The following is a 17723-nucleotide window of genomic DNA, read 5'->3' on the forward strand; positions in this document are numbered from 1 at the left end:
ACAGTATAAAAATAACAAAAAAATCCCAAAAGCATGATACTTCTCCTTTAAGATAGTTGGATTCCTTCACGCTAGTGTCTACACAAGCAGTTTTAAGCAGACTTGTAAAGTGCCTTCTGTTGATACTGGAAGCAGAACTTCTCACAATGATGACTCTCATACAGAAACTCACTTTGTAGAGAACGATCATTAGCAAAATTACTGCACCCATAAAACAGTTGAAAATAAAACCACTCTGAGATAATGGGAAGGTGAAGCAATCATATGAAGAAGAGCTCTTACATCCTGCCAAACCACTTATCTCTTCTGATAAGTGCATTAATGCAGCTCTGTTAATTATCAAGAGGAGACGATGTTGTAATTCTGTGAGTGAAAACCACGACTGGGCGCTCACTGTTGGTGAGTCTGAAACAGAGTCCAGACTTCAGACCTGAGACATAAGCATTGTGATGTTTATTCATGACGTAAAACAAAAATCAAGACATTCAGGGATTCCTCTCCATGTCTGCAACTATTGTACTATATAGAAAATCTGAAGCTTAAAACTTTGTGAAAAATGTTGAGAGACAAACTGTAGAAGTGAAGATTATGTGTGTGTATGTGTATATGTGTGTGTCTCTACTGATTTACGAGTGTGTGTGAGTACTTGTGTGCGATGATCTACGCAGAACGGATTCCCTATCACTCGTGTGTACTGACAGGGAATTTCTGCACCACATCTCACACCATTTATCATCTGACTCATCAGGCAAGATTTACTGACCCGGCCTGTATGAAACAGGTGAGACTGTTTCTATCAGTATCTCTTCCTGCTGCAGAGATCATTTATATCATGTTACAAGACAACAGCACAGAGACTGCATAGTACACCGTATTACTGCAGCGTAAGGTTACAGGTAACGTTTGCTGTGCTGAGACAGAGTTTAGCCAAAAAAGAGACTTATAAGATTATATATTTAACATTTAGATTTAGATTTAACATTTAGATTTAGATTTAACATTTAGATTTAACATTTAGATTTAACATTTAGATTTAACATTTAGATTTAAAATTTAGATTTAGATTTAATATTTAGATTTATTTTTAACGTATGAATTTCTGTGTTAAATGAAAGAAAAATTAGCTAAAGGTGAGAAAAGTGAGCTAAATATTCAAAATATATCAGCTATAAAACTGTAACCGAAATTTTACAATCGGCACCCCATAACATCTCACGTCCTCAGAACTATTCCTGCACCTAGAAATATAAAATCTAAAGGCAGCCTCACCCGACTTTAAACTGACCGTTGTTACTGGAGAAATAAGTGCTACTGCAGAAGACCTGAGAGGTCTGCCTTTTAGCTTTTAACACATACTGTGTGGAGCAATGTAATTCACAAGAAAGAAAAATGAAGCAGTGCATAATAGAAGCGAATGCTGTGACTTTTCTTAGTCCCTGTTAAAAATCTGGCTGCAGCTTTGTGAATGAACCACACTCTTCAGAGAAAGAGACAAATAAAGGAGTCTAGAGGTAAAAAGTCTCCAGAAGAAGAATTTTTAAGTGATCAGAAGCTGATCGTGTATCTCAGTTTCTATGTTTGTAAAAACTGAAGTCTGAAAGTGATAAAAATGATTTTGGGATATTGTATGAAACTCGTGAGATTTTACATTACAGTGGGAGACTGCAGTCACCAGCCATGAATCACTGCATCTATGCTGCATTGCTGCAGTGAAGCAACTTAAACACTTAAACGTTCATTTAATGTATAGGCATACGTTTCCAGTTATTTTGCAACCACTTACAACAATATTTGCATGCAAACACACATAATATGTTAAGAGTTCTGTCCTGGATCTGTTGCTTGTGTTTGCCTGCAGTTATTGCAGTGGTTAAACTGACAAATACTGCAGTGAGGTCCTCAGGGGCTGTGTGTGTGTGTGTGTGCGTGTGTGTGTGTGTGTGTGTGTGTGTGTGTGTGTGTGTGTGTGTGTGCGTGCGCTGGGTCTACACTATGCTGTAGTTGTTATTATGATGGCAATCTCTCATATTCCACTGTATGTCCTCTCACCTCTTCTCTCTAGATAGGCCAAAAGGGAGACCACAATGTTATTACTTTTTCTAACAAGAGATTGTCCTGCGTCGCGAGAGCACACATCCACAGTTTCACTCTTATACAAACACACACTGAAAAAAGACAAGAAAAGTGCTGATATGAGTAAGTGTAAACTTTGCCAGTGTAAAACAGCTCGGTGCTGTGTAGTGAAGATATATGGTGACACTAAAACTGAGTTTTCATTCTAAACGTAGCTGCACACAAAACCTAAATAGAGACATAAAACTAATGACAGGAACGAGGAACTGTCGATGAAACAAAGTAAGACAAAACGACAGAGGGAGGGAGGAGGACAGGAGGCACAAAGAGAGAAAGATTCGAAAATAAAGTGAGAAAAAAATGCACACTGGGAGGGTAAGCACCAGGGTGAAAACAGCAGAGGGATAAATAGGAATGGAAGTAGGAGTATGAAAGAGAGATGGGTTAAGAGAAAGAAGAGGTAATTGTTTATCTGTTGAAGGAGCTGGGTTGGATATTACATTGTCCCCTCTTGAGCCGTGCCTGGAAAGGTTTCTCTGCAATCCGCCATGGGCGACACTCCTACTGAGCACTGCAGCACCTCTTAAAGCAATACTTCACTTTGGTCAAACATTTACACATTTTCACCTTCACTTGGCGAGCACACACACACATACACACACACATACATACACATACACACACACACACACAGTATCTCACAGTTTCTCTGGAAACACATGAACAGTTAACTTCAGCTGCTCTGATTCATTGTCATCAGTGGTTTTGTCCGTAGCTTGTAATCAATAAATGTAATAACTGAATGGTGCCGCACTGTTTTACAAGTGTGACACGGAGCACAGATGTATGGAGCTACAGTTTGTATTTGTGTAGAAGTTTAGCTTTAAAAAATGACTCATAGGAAGTGAAAATGACTTCAGAAACTTGCTGCTGCTAAATCACACACACACACACACACACACACACACACACACACACACACACACACACACACACGCTGCCCCATGCTTTCATGTCCATTGTCAGCAAGTCCACGGCTCCCCCTAGTGGCAAGAACACCAACTAGCACTAAAAACAAATTACACTTACGGCTGTACGGCTCTCTCTTTTGATCTTTTTCTGGAACTCCCAAGGCTCTCATTTTGTATCTCCCTCCTGTAACTAACTGGCTGTATCCCACCCACATATACACATAACTGTTAACATGCTTTAAAAATGTCTCTGTCCCCCTGACCACCCAAGGGGTTTTTAATACACCCACACGTTTACCCATCCTGTGCTCTTCATCATCATTACAAATGAGGTATTTAACTGCTGCTCTTATCTGGAAATATCTACAGCAGATGAACAGAGAGGGTTTCAATCTCATATCCCATCCTTGTAACACGCATTTTGCCTCATTAGGACCAGACTTTGGTCCCCAAATGACACACACACACACACACACACACACACACACACACACACACACACACACACACACACACACACACACACACACACACACACACACACACACACACACACACACACACACACACACACACACACACACACACACACATTAGTGAGTCCCCATCGGGATTTCTAGATGAGTTACATTAATGTGTGTTCAGACCTCACAGAACATTTGTAGGAGTTGTGGCACTCATTTACAGAAAGCTATAGAGTCACCTTGAACATCAGCAAAAAGATTTAAAATTAATGAGCGTGCGTGTCACAAAGTTTAAGTTGGCACGGCTCCTTCCCTTTTACGTAAAGCAGTGTGAGAGAGTAAGATGAAGCTCCGCTGGGGTGTTATCCTTAAGCGACCTCACTGAGACCCAAGAGGAGCACTGCCTCTTAAATAACCGCTTTATAAGCCCTCATAAATAATGGACAGATACCAAGAGAGGGGAGACGAGAGGCAACGATACCTAAAGACCAAGAGCAGAGAGATGAATGAAGATAAGAGAGGTAGATCATTTATTTCTTAATAGAGGATGTTTTGCCTTTTATTTAGAAGCCTGTATTTTATCTTTAAAAGTTTTAAAAAGCAGAAGGAAGAAAGTGGGTTCAACAGGCTAAAACACAAACTGTACCGCCTACCAACTATATCTTTCTTTACTTGCCAACTCCGATCCCCCTAATACCCGTCTCATTTTAAGTCTCTGATCTAATAAGGCAGAAAATAGTTTCAAGAATACCTGGGAGGGAAAACAAAAAGCAAAAGACCTTTTTTTTAAGGCTGAGAGAGCTTCAAAGACTGTTCAGCCGAGCTTGATGATCCACACTTACTGTTTGGCCTGTCTCAACAGCTGACAGCAGTCACTCTGGTTTGGCACTCTCCTAATTGAGCACGTCAATAGGATAAACTGATGCCCCATTGATTCGCACAGTCGGCTAGTGCTGACACAAGTGAAACACAAGAGGTCTGTGCATATGTGAGTGTGTGTGTCTGCAGACTCTGTGAAAAAGAAGAGGAAGTGAAAGGATTAAAGCTGTGTGTGTGTGTGTGTGTGTGTGTGTGTGTGTGTGTGTGTGTGTGTGTGTGTGTGTGTGTGTGTGTGTGTGTGTGTGTGTGTGTGTGTGTGTGTGTGTGTGTGTGTGTGTGTGTGTGTGAGAGAGAGAGAGAGAAAAAAGAGAGAGAGAGTGAGGGTGCCCTGTTCATTTTAATTTGAGGCTGTAGAGTTGATTTATTGATGAGAGTCCTGTTAAGAACATGCATTAGCTCACTCAATAGCGGACTAATGAACTGGAGATGTGTGTGTGTGTGAGAGAGAGAATCAGTTTTACATGCTGTCAGATCAGAATAGGAAGTGCATGTCTAACTGGGGATAAAATTGGCCTCACAAATACATTCACCATATATGATAAAACAGTCCCTGTCTTCATTGAGGTCAGGTTATGGTTAAGTCTTATGTTTGGCCGTGTATTGGTTTGAACAGAGAATATGCATCTAGGAAATTATAAGTCAATAAAATGTCCCCAAAGTGACAACAACAAATGTGTGGGCGTATTTGAGTGAGAGAGGACAGGCAGTGCACAAAATGATTGATCAGTAAGATTGATATAGCAGTAATTAACTCTATCCGCTCTTAAATCACCTGATAGACCTCAAAAGACTAATCTCATTGTTATATATAAATATATATATGAAATATAAATTTCAAGGAACAGATTCATTTTGCTATAAAATGTATTTCAACAATTAACTAAATAGTATTTTAAATTACACCTCAAACAAATTCAGTAAAGAATTTTCAGACATTGGTCAGTGATAGATAGCCCTTTCTGTTACTACTACACCACAGTACCAAAATCAAGTCTGTGACTTACTTGAGACTTACATAAGACTTCCGGCTGTGATGTTTAACCACAGGTGTTTTCACTCATATTACTGATTAGACTTCTCAGACTCAATGGGCCTGGCCTATTCAAATGGTGTGTGTGTCCTGCCTTTAATATGTAAAGCATTAAGGTTCTGGCACATTTAAACCACTAGATCCAATTAAATAACCATAAAATCTGAAGTGAGAAGTCAATTAAAAAACTAAGGCAATGGTATAAAGTATTGATGGCAGAGGTGAGAATAAGTCACACAGGTATACAACAAAATCTAAAGGAAATTAAAAGCCTAAAATTAATACATTACATCAAATTATAAACACGAATTCAAGATACTCAAGTATAGCTTAAAGTTAAGCTTTGAGCTTTTGAGCTCACTATTCCTTTACAGATTCAAAAGTATTTATCCATATAAAAAACTATGAATTCATGTATGTAGACAGAAAAATCTTCCAGATATACTGCACAAGCTACTAACAATCAAAACATTTCACAAAAACACACAGGCAAGATAAACAATTGATTTGACTAATAAACATTTGGTGAAATGTCAAACGTGTCACAACATGTTGACCCTAATTGTGTTTGTGTAGATACACAACAACCAGTAACACAACAGCTCAGGTGTCCAGGTAACAAACTAATTAGCCACTTAGCTCATTTAGCAAGTACGTTTCAACAAGTACACAGCAAAAGCATCCACACAGCCACTGAGGGACATTAATCCATCACCATAACCTGTAAATAATATGGACATAATCACTGTGAACTCACCTATTGGTATGTGGACTGCAATTTTGAAGGCTGGAGTTCAGCAGTTTGACCGTCGCCATCTTGGATTTTTAGAGCCTTTACAGTCTATGGTAAACTGTGCTAATGCTAATGCTAATTTTCGCTAGCGTCAACCATTAAAACAAAATGTACTTACCAGAAAAAAACTGAACACCCGACGCCATAGAGGGTTTCTCGTACACTCAAACGCTGAATAAGACTGTTTTAGATGACCAATGTTGGTTAACTTCATAAACTGAATGGTGACAGTTACGCCAATGTAGCCACGCCCCTAGGCATACACAGCTTTATGTCTGTTTTACTCTAGATGGGACCATAATTTACCGAATGAATATCACTCTGTAGTGAAGAACACTTGATTGAGACCATAAACACATTAGTAAAGTGTTTACTGGGGTAATAAATCAAGTGAGAAGTAGGGTGATTTTCTCATATCCTCCTCAATCAGATTTCTTTTTGGAGCCAATAGAGTTGCCCCCTGCTGGCCATTGGAAATAATGCAGCTTTAAGGCACCTCTACATTAAATTCACTTTGCAGTCCAAGAAAAGTAGTTCGCTATCTCCTGGTTGTTTCACTTGAATGTTGGTGATTAATTATTACTAATTCTTTCATAATTTCACAGTGGCATGATGATACAGAGCCCCTCCTGGAGTCAGCTGAGGAAAACAAAGATCCATGTGTAAATCTGTAATCTGTGCCCTCAGATTATGAATCCATGCCCACAGATTTGTTAACCATGCCCTCAAATCATCATTATTATTATTATTGTTTAAGATTATAAAAACTTTGAAACAATAATTAAATACAAATGTAATCAAATGAACCCATATTGTAATTTAATGTGCTTTTATTGAAATATATATCATGTATGTACATATGGTTAGTGCTAGAAAACATTTTCAAATGATGTAAAGCTCACCTATAGTGTCCCTTCTGGCTCTGTCGTAGAGGAGCAATGCCATTTTTCACCACAATGACTGCCTACCTGCTACCTGTTACTAGTATCCAGAGGGGCACTATTTCACCCCACTTAAGAATGTCAATGACAACACAGTGAACATTGTTGGTAATAAAGAAAATCATTTAACGTTTTATAAAAGTCAGTAGTGGGGATGTCATCTGCCTTGTTAGCAAAGTGACTAAATGCATCCTACTCGTCAGCCTGCCATCAACCCTCTCCATCCTCTGCTAGCGGAGAGAATGCAAGGGCAGGGGGTTTGTTTAGCTTCACTCAATGATCTTATATTTGCCTGAGGTTTGTTAGAATGTATGGACCCAACCATGGCTCTGAAAAATCAGTAGCTTAAGGCCAATTTATGCTTTCCATGCTCACTGACAGCCACAGATTTGCACATGGACCACCAACATACATTTGGTTCCATTCATAGTTTTTTCTGAGGTCCACAGACACAGGTACATCTGCTAGTAAACAGGGTTACAGCATGATACATTTCCAGAGTTGTAAAATCCATTCTGTGTGTATTAGTTTTTCTGATCAGCATTTAAAATGCAATAATCTGTTACTCCAACGAGACTTGCTAGATTGTATTTCATTGTCTCATTAGCTCTTTAAACAACATGCTAACACCAACACAGCCTCACACACGGTACTGTACAACAGTATTGTTTTTGACAGCACTATTTTCAGTCTGAGGAGTTCCTGTATGTTGCCGAACAACAACAAACAGTTTAAATTGAACATTAATAAAGTACATACATACAGTAGATGACATTAGCATTCCTGTTTGTACAGTTGGCATGTACAGTCCGCACAGTCACAAAGTTTGGGCTGCATACAGAGGCCTCAGAAGGGTCTGCATGGACCCTCACAGACATGGGCGGATGACGAAATTTACATAATGCAGAACAATTTGGAGTCTTGTGGCCACATAGAGACAGGAAGTATGAATTGGATTTAACTCTGCTGTGTATTGATAAATCTGGCGCTGTCCATGGTGCTGAAGTAACAGACAGATTTGTAATTGTGCCTTTTTCTCTCAGTCCCGCCCTTCTGTTAGGTTTGTCTTGAATGTGTAATATTGTCTAAACTATATTATAATTACTCCATTCTATACTATATTGTATACTCTACAAAGTAATGTCACCTTCAAGATCAACGTTTAGCAATGTAATCCTATAATATTTCTATGATCATTCAGTAACATCTGCGTTGCTGTTAATACACCCAAAGACCAAAACCACCTCTGCAACTAAATATTGTATAGTTTCTAATGATGGCATGTCTTTGTTAAGTAAATTAACTCACAGTGATGCAAGCATTTTCAATAAGTATTGATGCTACAAAAATGTAAATAAAGGCAGCTGTTTGTGTGTTTACCCACTGTCTTAAGGGAGGAAGTTAAAGTAGAACAAATAAACATATAAACACTTGATTTGCTTAATAGAGTGTTACATTTCCTACAAATTGAATCAATGTCATGAAAAAGATGACATTGATTCAATTGCACTTTCAATTTTTTATGCTGCTCTTGCTGCTATGCACCTGTATCGACGCTCCATGACTACCTCAGTGCACTGATTTGTTTTCTATTGCATTTGACCATTTTGTGACACAGCTTTTGTCCCCCATTGCACACAGTGTCCTCAGTCAAGTCTGGTTTATGTCTCTGAACGTGAATTAAGTCATATCCACACACACACACACACACACACAAACACACACACACACACATTACTGTGACCGCCTGACCAATTAAGTATTTAGTGAGGATACCAGCTCCTATGTTAAATATTCACTTGTTTTCCAAGATGAATAAAGGATGAGCATTTGATGCATTTATCGACATGCGTGTGTGTCTAATGGTATGTGTGTGTATCTGATTGTGTGTGTGTGTGTGTGTGTGTGTGTGTGTGTGTGTGTGTGTGTGTGTGTGTGTGTGTGTGTGTGTGGGCGTGCGCTTGTTCCATGAATCACTGGCTGAATGCACAATTTCGCTCACTGTTTCTCAAGTGTCAATTCGTTACAAACCACAGCTTCGTTAAGCTCTCATTAAGACACACACACACACACAAATAGATGAACAGACACATACAATATACACTACAATAGAAACAGACAACATACTTCTATCGTTGATATTACTTAAGAATAAACACCACTTGCTTCTTTTAAAATTAATTAATTTCTTCTCATTTTATGTCCCTTTTTTGATTTCTCGCTGTTCATCTCTCTTCAGCCTCCTTTTCTCTTCACTCTTCACCAATTCTTCTTCTTGCTGTCTCGGTCTGTTTGGCACCAGCATAAATAAAGTTGTGAGCCTGGACAGCTTCTCCTTACATAGGCAGATGCCAGAGTCTAAACACTGTTCATGAACACAAAGCTGCAGTGCAGAGGACGGTCTCTGAACATTCAGTGCAAACTATTCTGGTGTATTTGTTTTGATTTTCTTTTTCTTTATTAAAATATTGTGGAGCAATTCCTCAGAGTAAAGTAATGTGAAATCTTGATGGCTCTGGACAGCAGCAAAGGTTGCTTGAATTACAATTTAAATGCACAACTGCATGATGCAAAATGTATCATTAGAGCAAATAATCATATTTGCAAAGTGTGTCAGAGTACACTCTCTAACTCCAAACTGCAGCTCATCTTTTTAAATTATTACACATTTTTAAAAGCAGCAGATCATTTAAAACTGATTTTCATTTTCTGTTCACATACATGAATCATTTGTTATGTTTCCTGCTGCAAGAGGACACCTATTATTGTAAATAAGGTCCTTTAGTGGCAAGGACAGTTCAGACATTTTTCTACTGCATTTTGTATTCAAGAATGAAGATGCAGAAATAGTTTCTGATTATGCTTCAAGTTGGCTGTGAGGTCCCTTAGTATCAAAATACAGAGAGGTTCATAAGAGCATTATTGTCTGTTTTATCAAATTTTCACCAGTTTTTAAGCCAATGTATAGCGACACTGAATGATGTAGAAACAAAAAAACATGAAACAATAAAGGGCAGGGAAAAAAAGGAAAAAAATGAGTGACAGAGGGGTAAAGAAACAACTGTGGGGACACTGTAACTCTGTCACCTTCACACTCCAGTCAATCAGGAGGCAGAGCTCATTTAATCAGATGGACTGACAAACATCCAGACTGTCTGCACAAACACACACACGCACACACGCTGGTACACCCATGTGCACATGGCATATGCTTCATAATGTGACCCTCCCTCTGCCCCCTGGAGGTCTAAATGTCCCCTCACTGTCACTGCCTTACCCAGCATCCCCTGCTCCCTATCCAATGATATTATAGGCTTGTGATTCATCCATTTCCCCACTGGCCTGATTGAATTGATTTTCACTTTAATTCTGTGTTTGTGATCAAAGATAAGCTCTCTAACTACTCTGGCATTTAGGTTAAAAGGGGATGTACTAGATTGATGCTTTTGGGTTTTGTTTTTTTGTGTTTTTTGACAGGATTGATTCATTGGCAACAATAGGTCCTTTTTGGGTTAATATTAATTCAGTTACACAAATTAAAACTGAAAGAACACCAAACATCCTAATTTCACAGAGGCACACGAGTACAGTGAACCACAAACAGAATTAACTGGCCTGCATTTATTTAAAAAAAAAAAAAAAAAAAAAAGATCATTGCAAGAAATCTGCTCTAGTGTTACTCACTTATTCTTATTCTTATTAATTTATTCCATGTATCATATTCTGTGTAATTTCCTGTTAGCTGTGTAGAACTGACTTCAGGCACAAAGAAAGTGTTTTAATGAAGGCAGGAAGACGTCTTCTTCACATTGATGTTGCTCAAAAATGGCAGATGGTGGAGGCGTTGAAGAAAGACTAACTGTAACAGCTGTACCCTCTTTAATACAGTGCAAGAAGTCTAGACTGAGAAAGCGAATAAACAAAAGACGGGTGACGCATGACGGGGAAACATCAGAGTGAACCTGTGCAGGATGTTCATTTGGTGGTGAGGCGTTCAGGGCCGACATGTGCGCTGGCTGGCTGTCAAAGTCTGTTTCTAAAGTTTTTTTTTTTTTTTTTAATCAACACTCTCTGGAACAAGTGGCTGATATTTGCTTCTTTTTTTTTTACACGGTTCACTAACGTTGTAACATAGCCACTGTGTTTGACCATGACTAGATAATTAGCGTTAACATTTGCCACATTAGCACCCGAGGAAATGTTGAATGCATATGTTCAGAATTGAGCACATTGAGTTGTCACCGTAGGCCTACATGGCACATTAATGATACAATGAGCATCATGCAAACATAAAAAGAAGTGGTGTGCAACTTCAGTGTCTCACAAACACAGATGCGCCTTCACATCTAGGAAATGCGCGGGTGCGTGCTGACCCACACACACACACAGGTTTGCACAGCTATCCTTGTTAGGACATTGCATTGAGTTTGTGGAAAGACTAACCCTAACCTTAACCAGGACTTCAGAAATGGCATTTTGCCTCATTAGGACCAGGCTTTGGTCCCCAAATGACACACACACACACACACACACACACACACACACACACACACACACACACAAACACACACACACACACACACACACACACACACACACACTTATAAATAATAAACTGTGGAGTATGTAGGGGCAACAAACCATGAACCTAAGACTCATATCTGTCTTGTAGTTTGTCTCATCTTTCCATCTGTGTGTCTTAGTATAACATTGAATGCATCAAAGGTTTGCCCTAATAGAAACCATCCACATGAGTCTTATGTTTCTGCAAGGACAAAACATAATCAAAACAGTCATAAAAAAGAGACATTTTTGTTTTCCTTCACCTTGGGAGGTGAATTCTAGGCTACAATGGGCTTACAGTTGAGGTTTAGAGCATTACTGTGTTACAGTTGGGTGTTAAAATTAGGCTCAAGGACAGGTTAATTTTGGGTGATTGTAATTATGTGAAGTTAGGCTTCAACAGACTTAATCATCATGTCTTTCTATGGAGCCAGCAGGGTTTTTAAGAAAAACTCATTGGAAGGGCACCGAGGGAACACTAATTTGCATCCCTTCCTTTGGGGTCTAAATATGTTAATAGAAGCTTTGTTCATTAACATTTTGTTGTCGATTCCTTTTGTTTGGTTGCAACCATGGCTTTGTTTTTTAACAGCACTATAATTAAGGCTAAGAAAAGATTTAGGGGCTGCAGAATTTTCTTCCTGATTTTACTGAACTGAAACACATTTCATATCCTATTTGTGTGAGAGTGTCATTGCCCAGTGCAGGTCTTGACCACTGATACACACTGACCTGGAAAAGGACGTGGGCAGCCAGCTGTTTTATTAGGTTGCCATGGCAATGAACGCAAACTTTCAAACACACACAGACACAGGCCCATGAACACACATATGGAGAGGTCCCAAGGCAAAATGCTAACAGCACTTGGCCATATGAGCTCCCGATAGCCAGGTTGACCCAACAGGGATGTTGACTGCCTTTACGCTCCCAGCACACCCCACCCACTCTCCTCAATACAATCTCATATTCTCATTTCTTCTGGACCAATACAAAAGCAGAATAAGTTTAGGTCAGGATATTATTATACGAATTGTTACATAGTCTAATATGTTTGCAGTATATGGACACAGAATCAGTGATCAGCGAGCAGTGGGAGTGAACAGGCTGTTTGAAAGACTGAAATACTTCATAGTTCAGGGAAACACTAAGCCTGCAACCTCTCCAAATATAAACAACACTGTGGAGCATAACCCAGATATTATATGATTTCCATTATAAACACTAAATAGTGGGCCGGTAACTAATGATCGATTAATCTGATTATTATTTTCTCAATTAATTATGTGGTCCTCACAATGGAGGAGCTGGAATATGAGAATGTCTAGCATTTGTGCATTTAATCAATTATGTAAATAGCTGGTGATTGTTTACCTGTCATCTAATCGTTTAATCAATGAATTGTTACATTGCTTGTTGTTGTTTAATTGCTTGTGATTAACTTGTTTTAGATGATTTTATCAATCTTCAGTTTGGATTTGTGATGTTTTTTTTCTTTATAGCTCACAAACATTTGAAACAACGTACCTTTTCATATACCATAATTAAGACCTAATAATATATAAAGGTTTCTGTGGTGCTGTGCCTGAATGTAAATTAGGGACTTCTATGAAAAAGTAAAGATAAAAGAAAACTGTATTAACAAGCTACAGCTATCAGCAGGAACACCATTAGAGAGTGACGTGTTATTCAAGATCATTCTTCTATTTTCTTCTCCACTGGAGATAACAACACAATGAAGACAGAGCAGTTACATGCTGCTTTTTCAAGCCTGAGGGCTGAGCAGTGATCCATAATGTCCCAATCAAACTCACTCAAACCACTCACTAACCCAATGCTTAGTCACAGATGACAAACTGGAGGAAAAACAACAGACACTTGACAGCAGTGGGTGTCTACCAGTGCCTGAGCAACACTTTGTCATCAAGTGGATCATCCTTAAAACACAAAACCTGAAAAACAAACAATGCTAAACACATTTCCTGTACAGAGCTGTATATATATTTACTAATTTTACACAAACACAAACCTGAAAAGATTTATTTTACTTTTACTTTGCTATTAATATCAATAAAAAGTTGTTGGGCATATGTTAATAAAATCACTGCTCAAGTTATTGTTTTGGTCTTCATGCAGCTCAATGACATTTTTAGATTTTCAACAATTTGTCATGCTGCAGGATTCAGTTTTTGTGTGTACTTTGTGTGTACTTTGTGTGTACTTTGTGTGTGTGTGTGTGTGTGTGTGTGTGTGTGTGTGTGTGTGTGTGTGTGTGTGTGTGTGTGTGTGTGTGTGTGTGTGTGTGTGTGTGTGTGTGTGCACGTGCCTGCATCTAATGTGTCTCAATCCAGCATGAAACAGAACATGAAACAAATGTGACACATTGAAGTGAATCTAGAAAATCCCATTTTCTTCTCTTTGTGTTTATTATAAAAAAGGAATTTGTCAAGAACTGAAAAGGATCAGATCAGAGTTATTCTATAAGCACCCATAGAGCACACTGACTGCCTTCAAGCCTTCAATCAACTGATGGAGATCAATAGTCATCATGTTGCTGTGGGCATTGCGTAACAGAGGACGGTGACCTTAAAACTGTTGAAAGCAGAAATGTGGGACAATAGATGGGCTCAGTGGATGAATGTGCTTGTTTTCTACTCCTGACATCTTGAGTTTAAAACTTTTCCAAATCAGACTTTCTCCACACATCAGATCTCCTCTCTGTTGCTGTAATACTTGTCACACTACTCATCGATGTACTTTTCTCTCTCTTACAAAGCATAGATCGCCTGAATGCAACATTCAGCAAACATTATCACATCATACGAACAAAACAACCAACAATTCCACAAAAACTACAAGCCCCACAGCCATGAGGAGCAATAAATCACCATTAATTGTAGAAAGGTAAAACAATGCTGCAACCAAAGGAAGCAAATAATGAAAATAAGTGCATCACCGATGCAAAGTAATCCAAAATTGAAACACAAAACACAACCCAACAATCATCCATTGCCTTAGAGGTAATGCTTGGAGGTCATGCTGTTAAGTTGCCATGGCTACCAATTACCCTGTGAGCCTTGGGATATTAAGGAGCTGCTACAGTGTCATAAACAAACTTGCATAAACACATGTAGGTGAAGTTACCTGTAGACCATGCCTGTCTGGCTCTTGATCGTGTCCTGCAGCGACAGCGAGTGGAAGTTGAGAAACTCCTCCAGCTGTTTGAGCTCCAGCATTCTGTTGTGTTTGTTTGCTGTCCACAGCATCAGAGGAGTGTAGGGTCGAGGCCCCGTGGCCGTGGACTGCCTGATGAGCTTCCCCTGGCCTTGGCCCTGAGCCTGGACCCCGCCCTGACCTCTGGACCCCTTCTGCTTCGGATTGGGGATATCCGGGCATGTTGCTTTGTACAAGTACATTTTCTCGCTCTCTTCCTCACTTTATCCTCTCTTTCAGCCTCTCCCGTCTTCTGAGTCTGTCCCACAAACATGTACGCTCAGGATAATCCAGGTAGGCCCCCTTGCCCACGCAGCGCTACATGCACCAGAAGACTGTTTGTGTGTGATTAAAGCTCAAAGTGAAGTGAGGTATTCCTCTGAATAAAGCTCCACGTGTAGTGTATCCTCTTATTTAGAAATTAAAAGAGGAAAAGCCGGAAAATCCAACTTGGAAAAACATTGTTTAAAAAAGAGAAAAATTGAATTGTGGAGTCCATAAAGAAGCTGCCTGTCTACACAGGAAAAACAGGCTTTTTCCCTAACATTTACTGCTCTGCTGTGCCACATATGTTCGCTGTACACATACACACACGCAGATAGAGACACACACACACACACACACACACATAACTCGTTCTCTCCTCTCCTCTCTCTCACCCAACACACAGACTCACGCTGCCACTTTGCCCCCTGCTCAGCCAGTCTATATTATAAGCTCAGTTTGGTTTTGCTCCCTATTAAACGGCATGGGAACCTGGGATATTTTTTTCCCGCCCTCCCTCTCCTTCTCTCTGTCTCTCTGTCTCTCTCTCTCTCTCTCTCTCTCTCTCTCTCTCTCTCTCTCTCTCTCTCTCTCTCTCTCTCTCTCTCTCTCTCTCCTCCCTCTCTCTCTGTCTCTCTGTCTTCCTCCATTTACCCCTTTTTCTCTCCAACTCTCTCTTATCCTCTCTGCCACTCTCACTTTCCCCATCATCCCTCCTTTGTGTCTCAGTATTCCCTCTGTCACAAGCCCTTTCACTCCTTATTTCCTCTCTTCCAGAATTTCTTCCCTTTTCTTCACCCCCATCTTACAGCCTTTTTTTTTGTATATTACTTCATTCACTTTTCCATCCCTAACCCCCCATAATATTTCATTTCTTACCCTGCCTCCCTCTCAACACTGTCTCTCTCTAAACAAAGTGTACTTTGGAGTTTTGCCCATAGCAAACACCTAGTATAAACACACACTCACACATGCACACACACAAACACACACACACATACATGCACACAGCCAACAGCATGTTATGCACAATTGCACACAGTCTAAGGGCAGTGTTTTCATAATGAAGTGAACCACAAAATAAAATAGGGAAGCCTCTTTTTCTTGTGTTTTCTTTCTCTCTCTCTCTCTCTCTCTCTCTCTCTCTCTCTCTCTCTCTCTCTCTCTCTCTCTCTCTCTCTCTCTCACACACACACACACACACACACACACACACACACACACACACACACACACACACACACACACACACACACACACACACACACAGACACACACACAGACATGCACAAACACATTATCTCTCACCTCTGGCCTCCTCTTGAGAATATTCAATGACATCACGTCTGATCCTCCAGTGGATTGTGGGAATCATGAGGAATGCCATTCTCCCATATCAGGAAATTTGAGTTTAGAAACACACTGTTGCCCCCATACTTACATACACAGACAGAGAAGTCAAACTTGGAAATGTATTCTTCCATTGCTGTGCTATTCATCAAATATCACACACACATGTATGCACACACAACAGGCAGCAGTTGTCAAATCATGAATCTGCCCACACATTAACAACATGTGGAAAGCTTAATTCATTTAATTTAATTTCGTAGCCAGTTGTAAATGATCCGTTGATGGTTTCTATCCATTTTTTACGCTTAACTTCAGTTCTAAGTTTAACTTTTGTTTGTCTGGATCAGGTTTCTCTCTCCTCTCCTGCAGGTGTCAGATGCCAACTGCTTGGATTAAACCCCAAAACTACCTGGTTCTGCTGAGTCCTGCTCCAACCAGCTGCATGGGTTTTTGTTTTCTATTTTTACTGTTCTGAGTCCTGGGACAAGGTCATATTCTTTACTTGGTTGTTTTTTGTCTTTTGCAAAGTTTTTAAAAACCATATGACCAAAGAAATTGTACAAATTGTATACTTGAGACAAACACAATTTTTCAAAGCTTTGCTCAAGAGGGCTGTGTGCAGCACACATTTTACTAGGGCTGACAACGATCACACCACCATGTAAGGTTGACTGTTAAAACTGTTTAAAAAGATGTTTACGGTAATGTAAAGATGTCTGTACATGCAGGGTGTGTCTACATGCACACTGAATTGGGGACAGAGGTCAACAGAGGGGCAGTTGTGTCTATTGTCCAGCAGGATGGGTGGAAAAACTGATCCTGGCTGGCAGCAGGAATGTCAGCTGAGCTTATGCAACGCCATGGTGTGTTTACAGTGTATTTATAGACACTAGACACATACACATCCATACACTTAGAGTCTATATGTGAGCACATACTGAGCGTACATTAATATCAGCACGACAAACAATAACGCTCTATTTCGCAATAATATTCACCCTTAATTTTTGTTCTCCCTCTCTGTCTGTTGTTTTCTCTCTTTTGTTTTGGCCTCTGGTGTTGAGAACAGTTACATTCTCCTCTGAGCTGCTAAACATGTGGGCAGGTGAGTCACTGACAAGAATACCAAAAAAAAAAAGGGGGGAGGGAGAGAGGGAGGGAGGAAGACGGTGAGAGGTCAGT

General features: G+C 39.7%; 1 protein-coding gene across 1 annotated transcript in view; it reads right to left on the reverse strand.

The window, feature by feature from the left end:
* Positions 1-15127, reverse strand: part of kcnab1a (potassium voltage-gated channel subfamily A regulatory beta subunit 1a) — a 100465-nt gene extending 85338 nt beyond the window's left edge. Inside the window, exon 1 of the mRNA XM_062418952.1 lies at positions 14856-15127. Coding sequence (XP_062274936.1) covers positions 14856-15127 — 272 coding nt within the window. The remainder of the gene's footprint in view (positions 1-14855) is intronic.
* Between the last annotated feature and the right edge of the window lie 2596 nt (positions 15128-17723).

This window comes from Scomber scombrus, chromosome 5 (assembly GCF_963691925.1).
Source record: "Scomber scombrus chromosome 5, fScoSco1.1, whole genome shotgun sequence".
NCBI classification, from domain to species: Eukaryota; Metazoa; Chordata; class Actinopteri; order Scombriformes; family Scombridae; genus Scomber; species Scomber scombrus.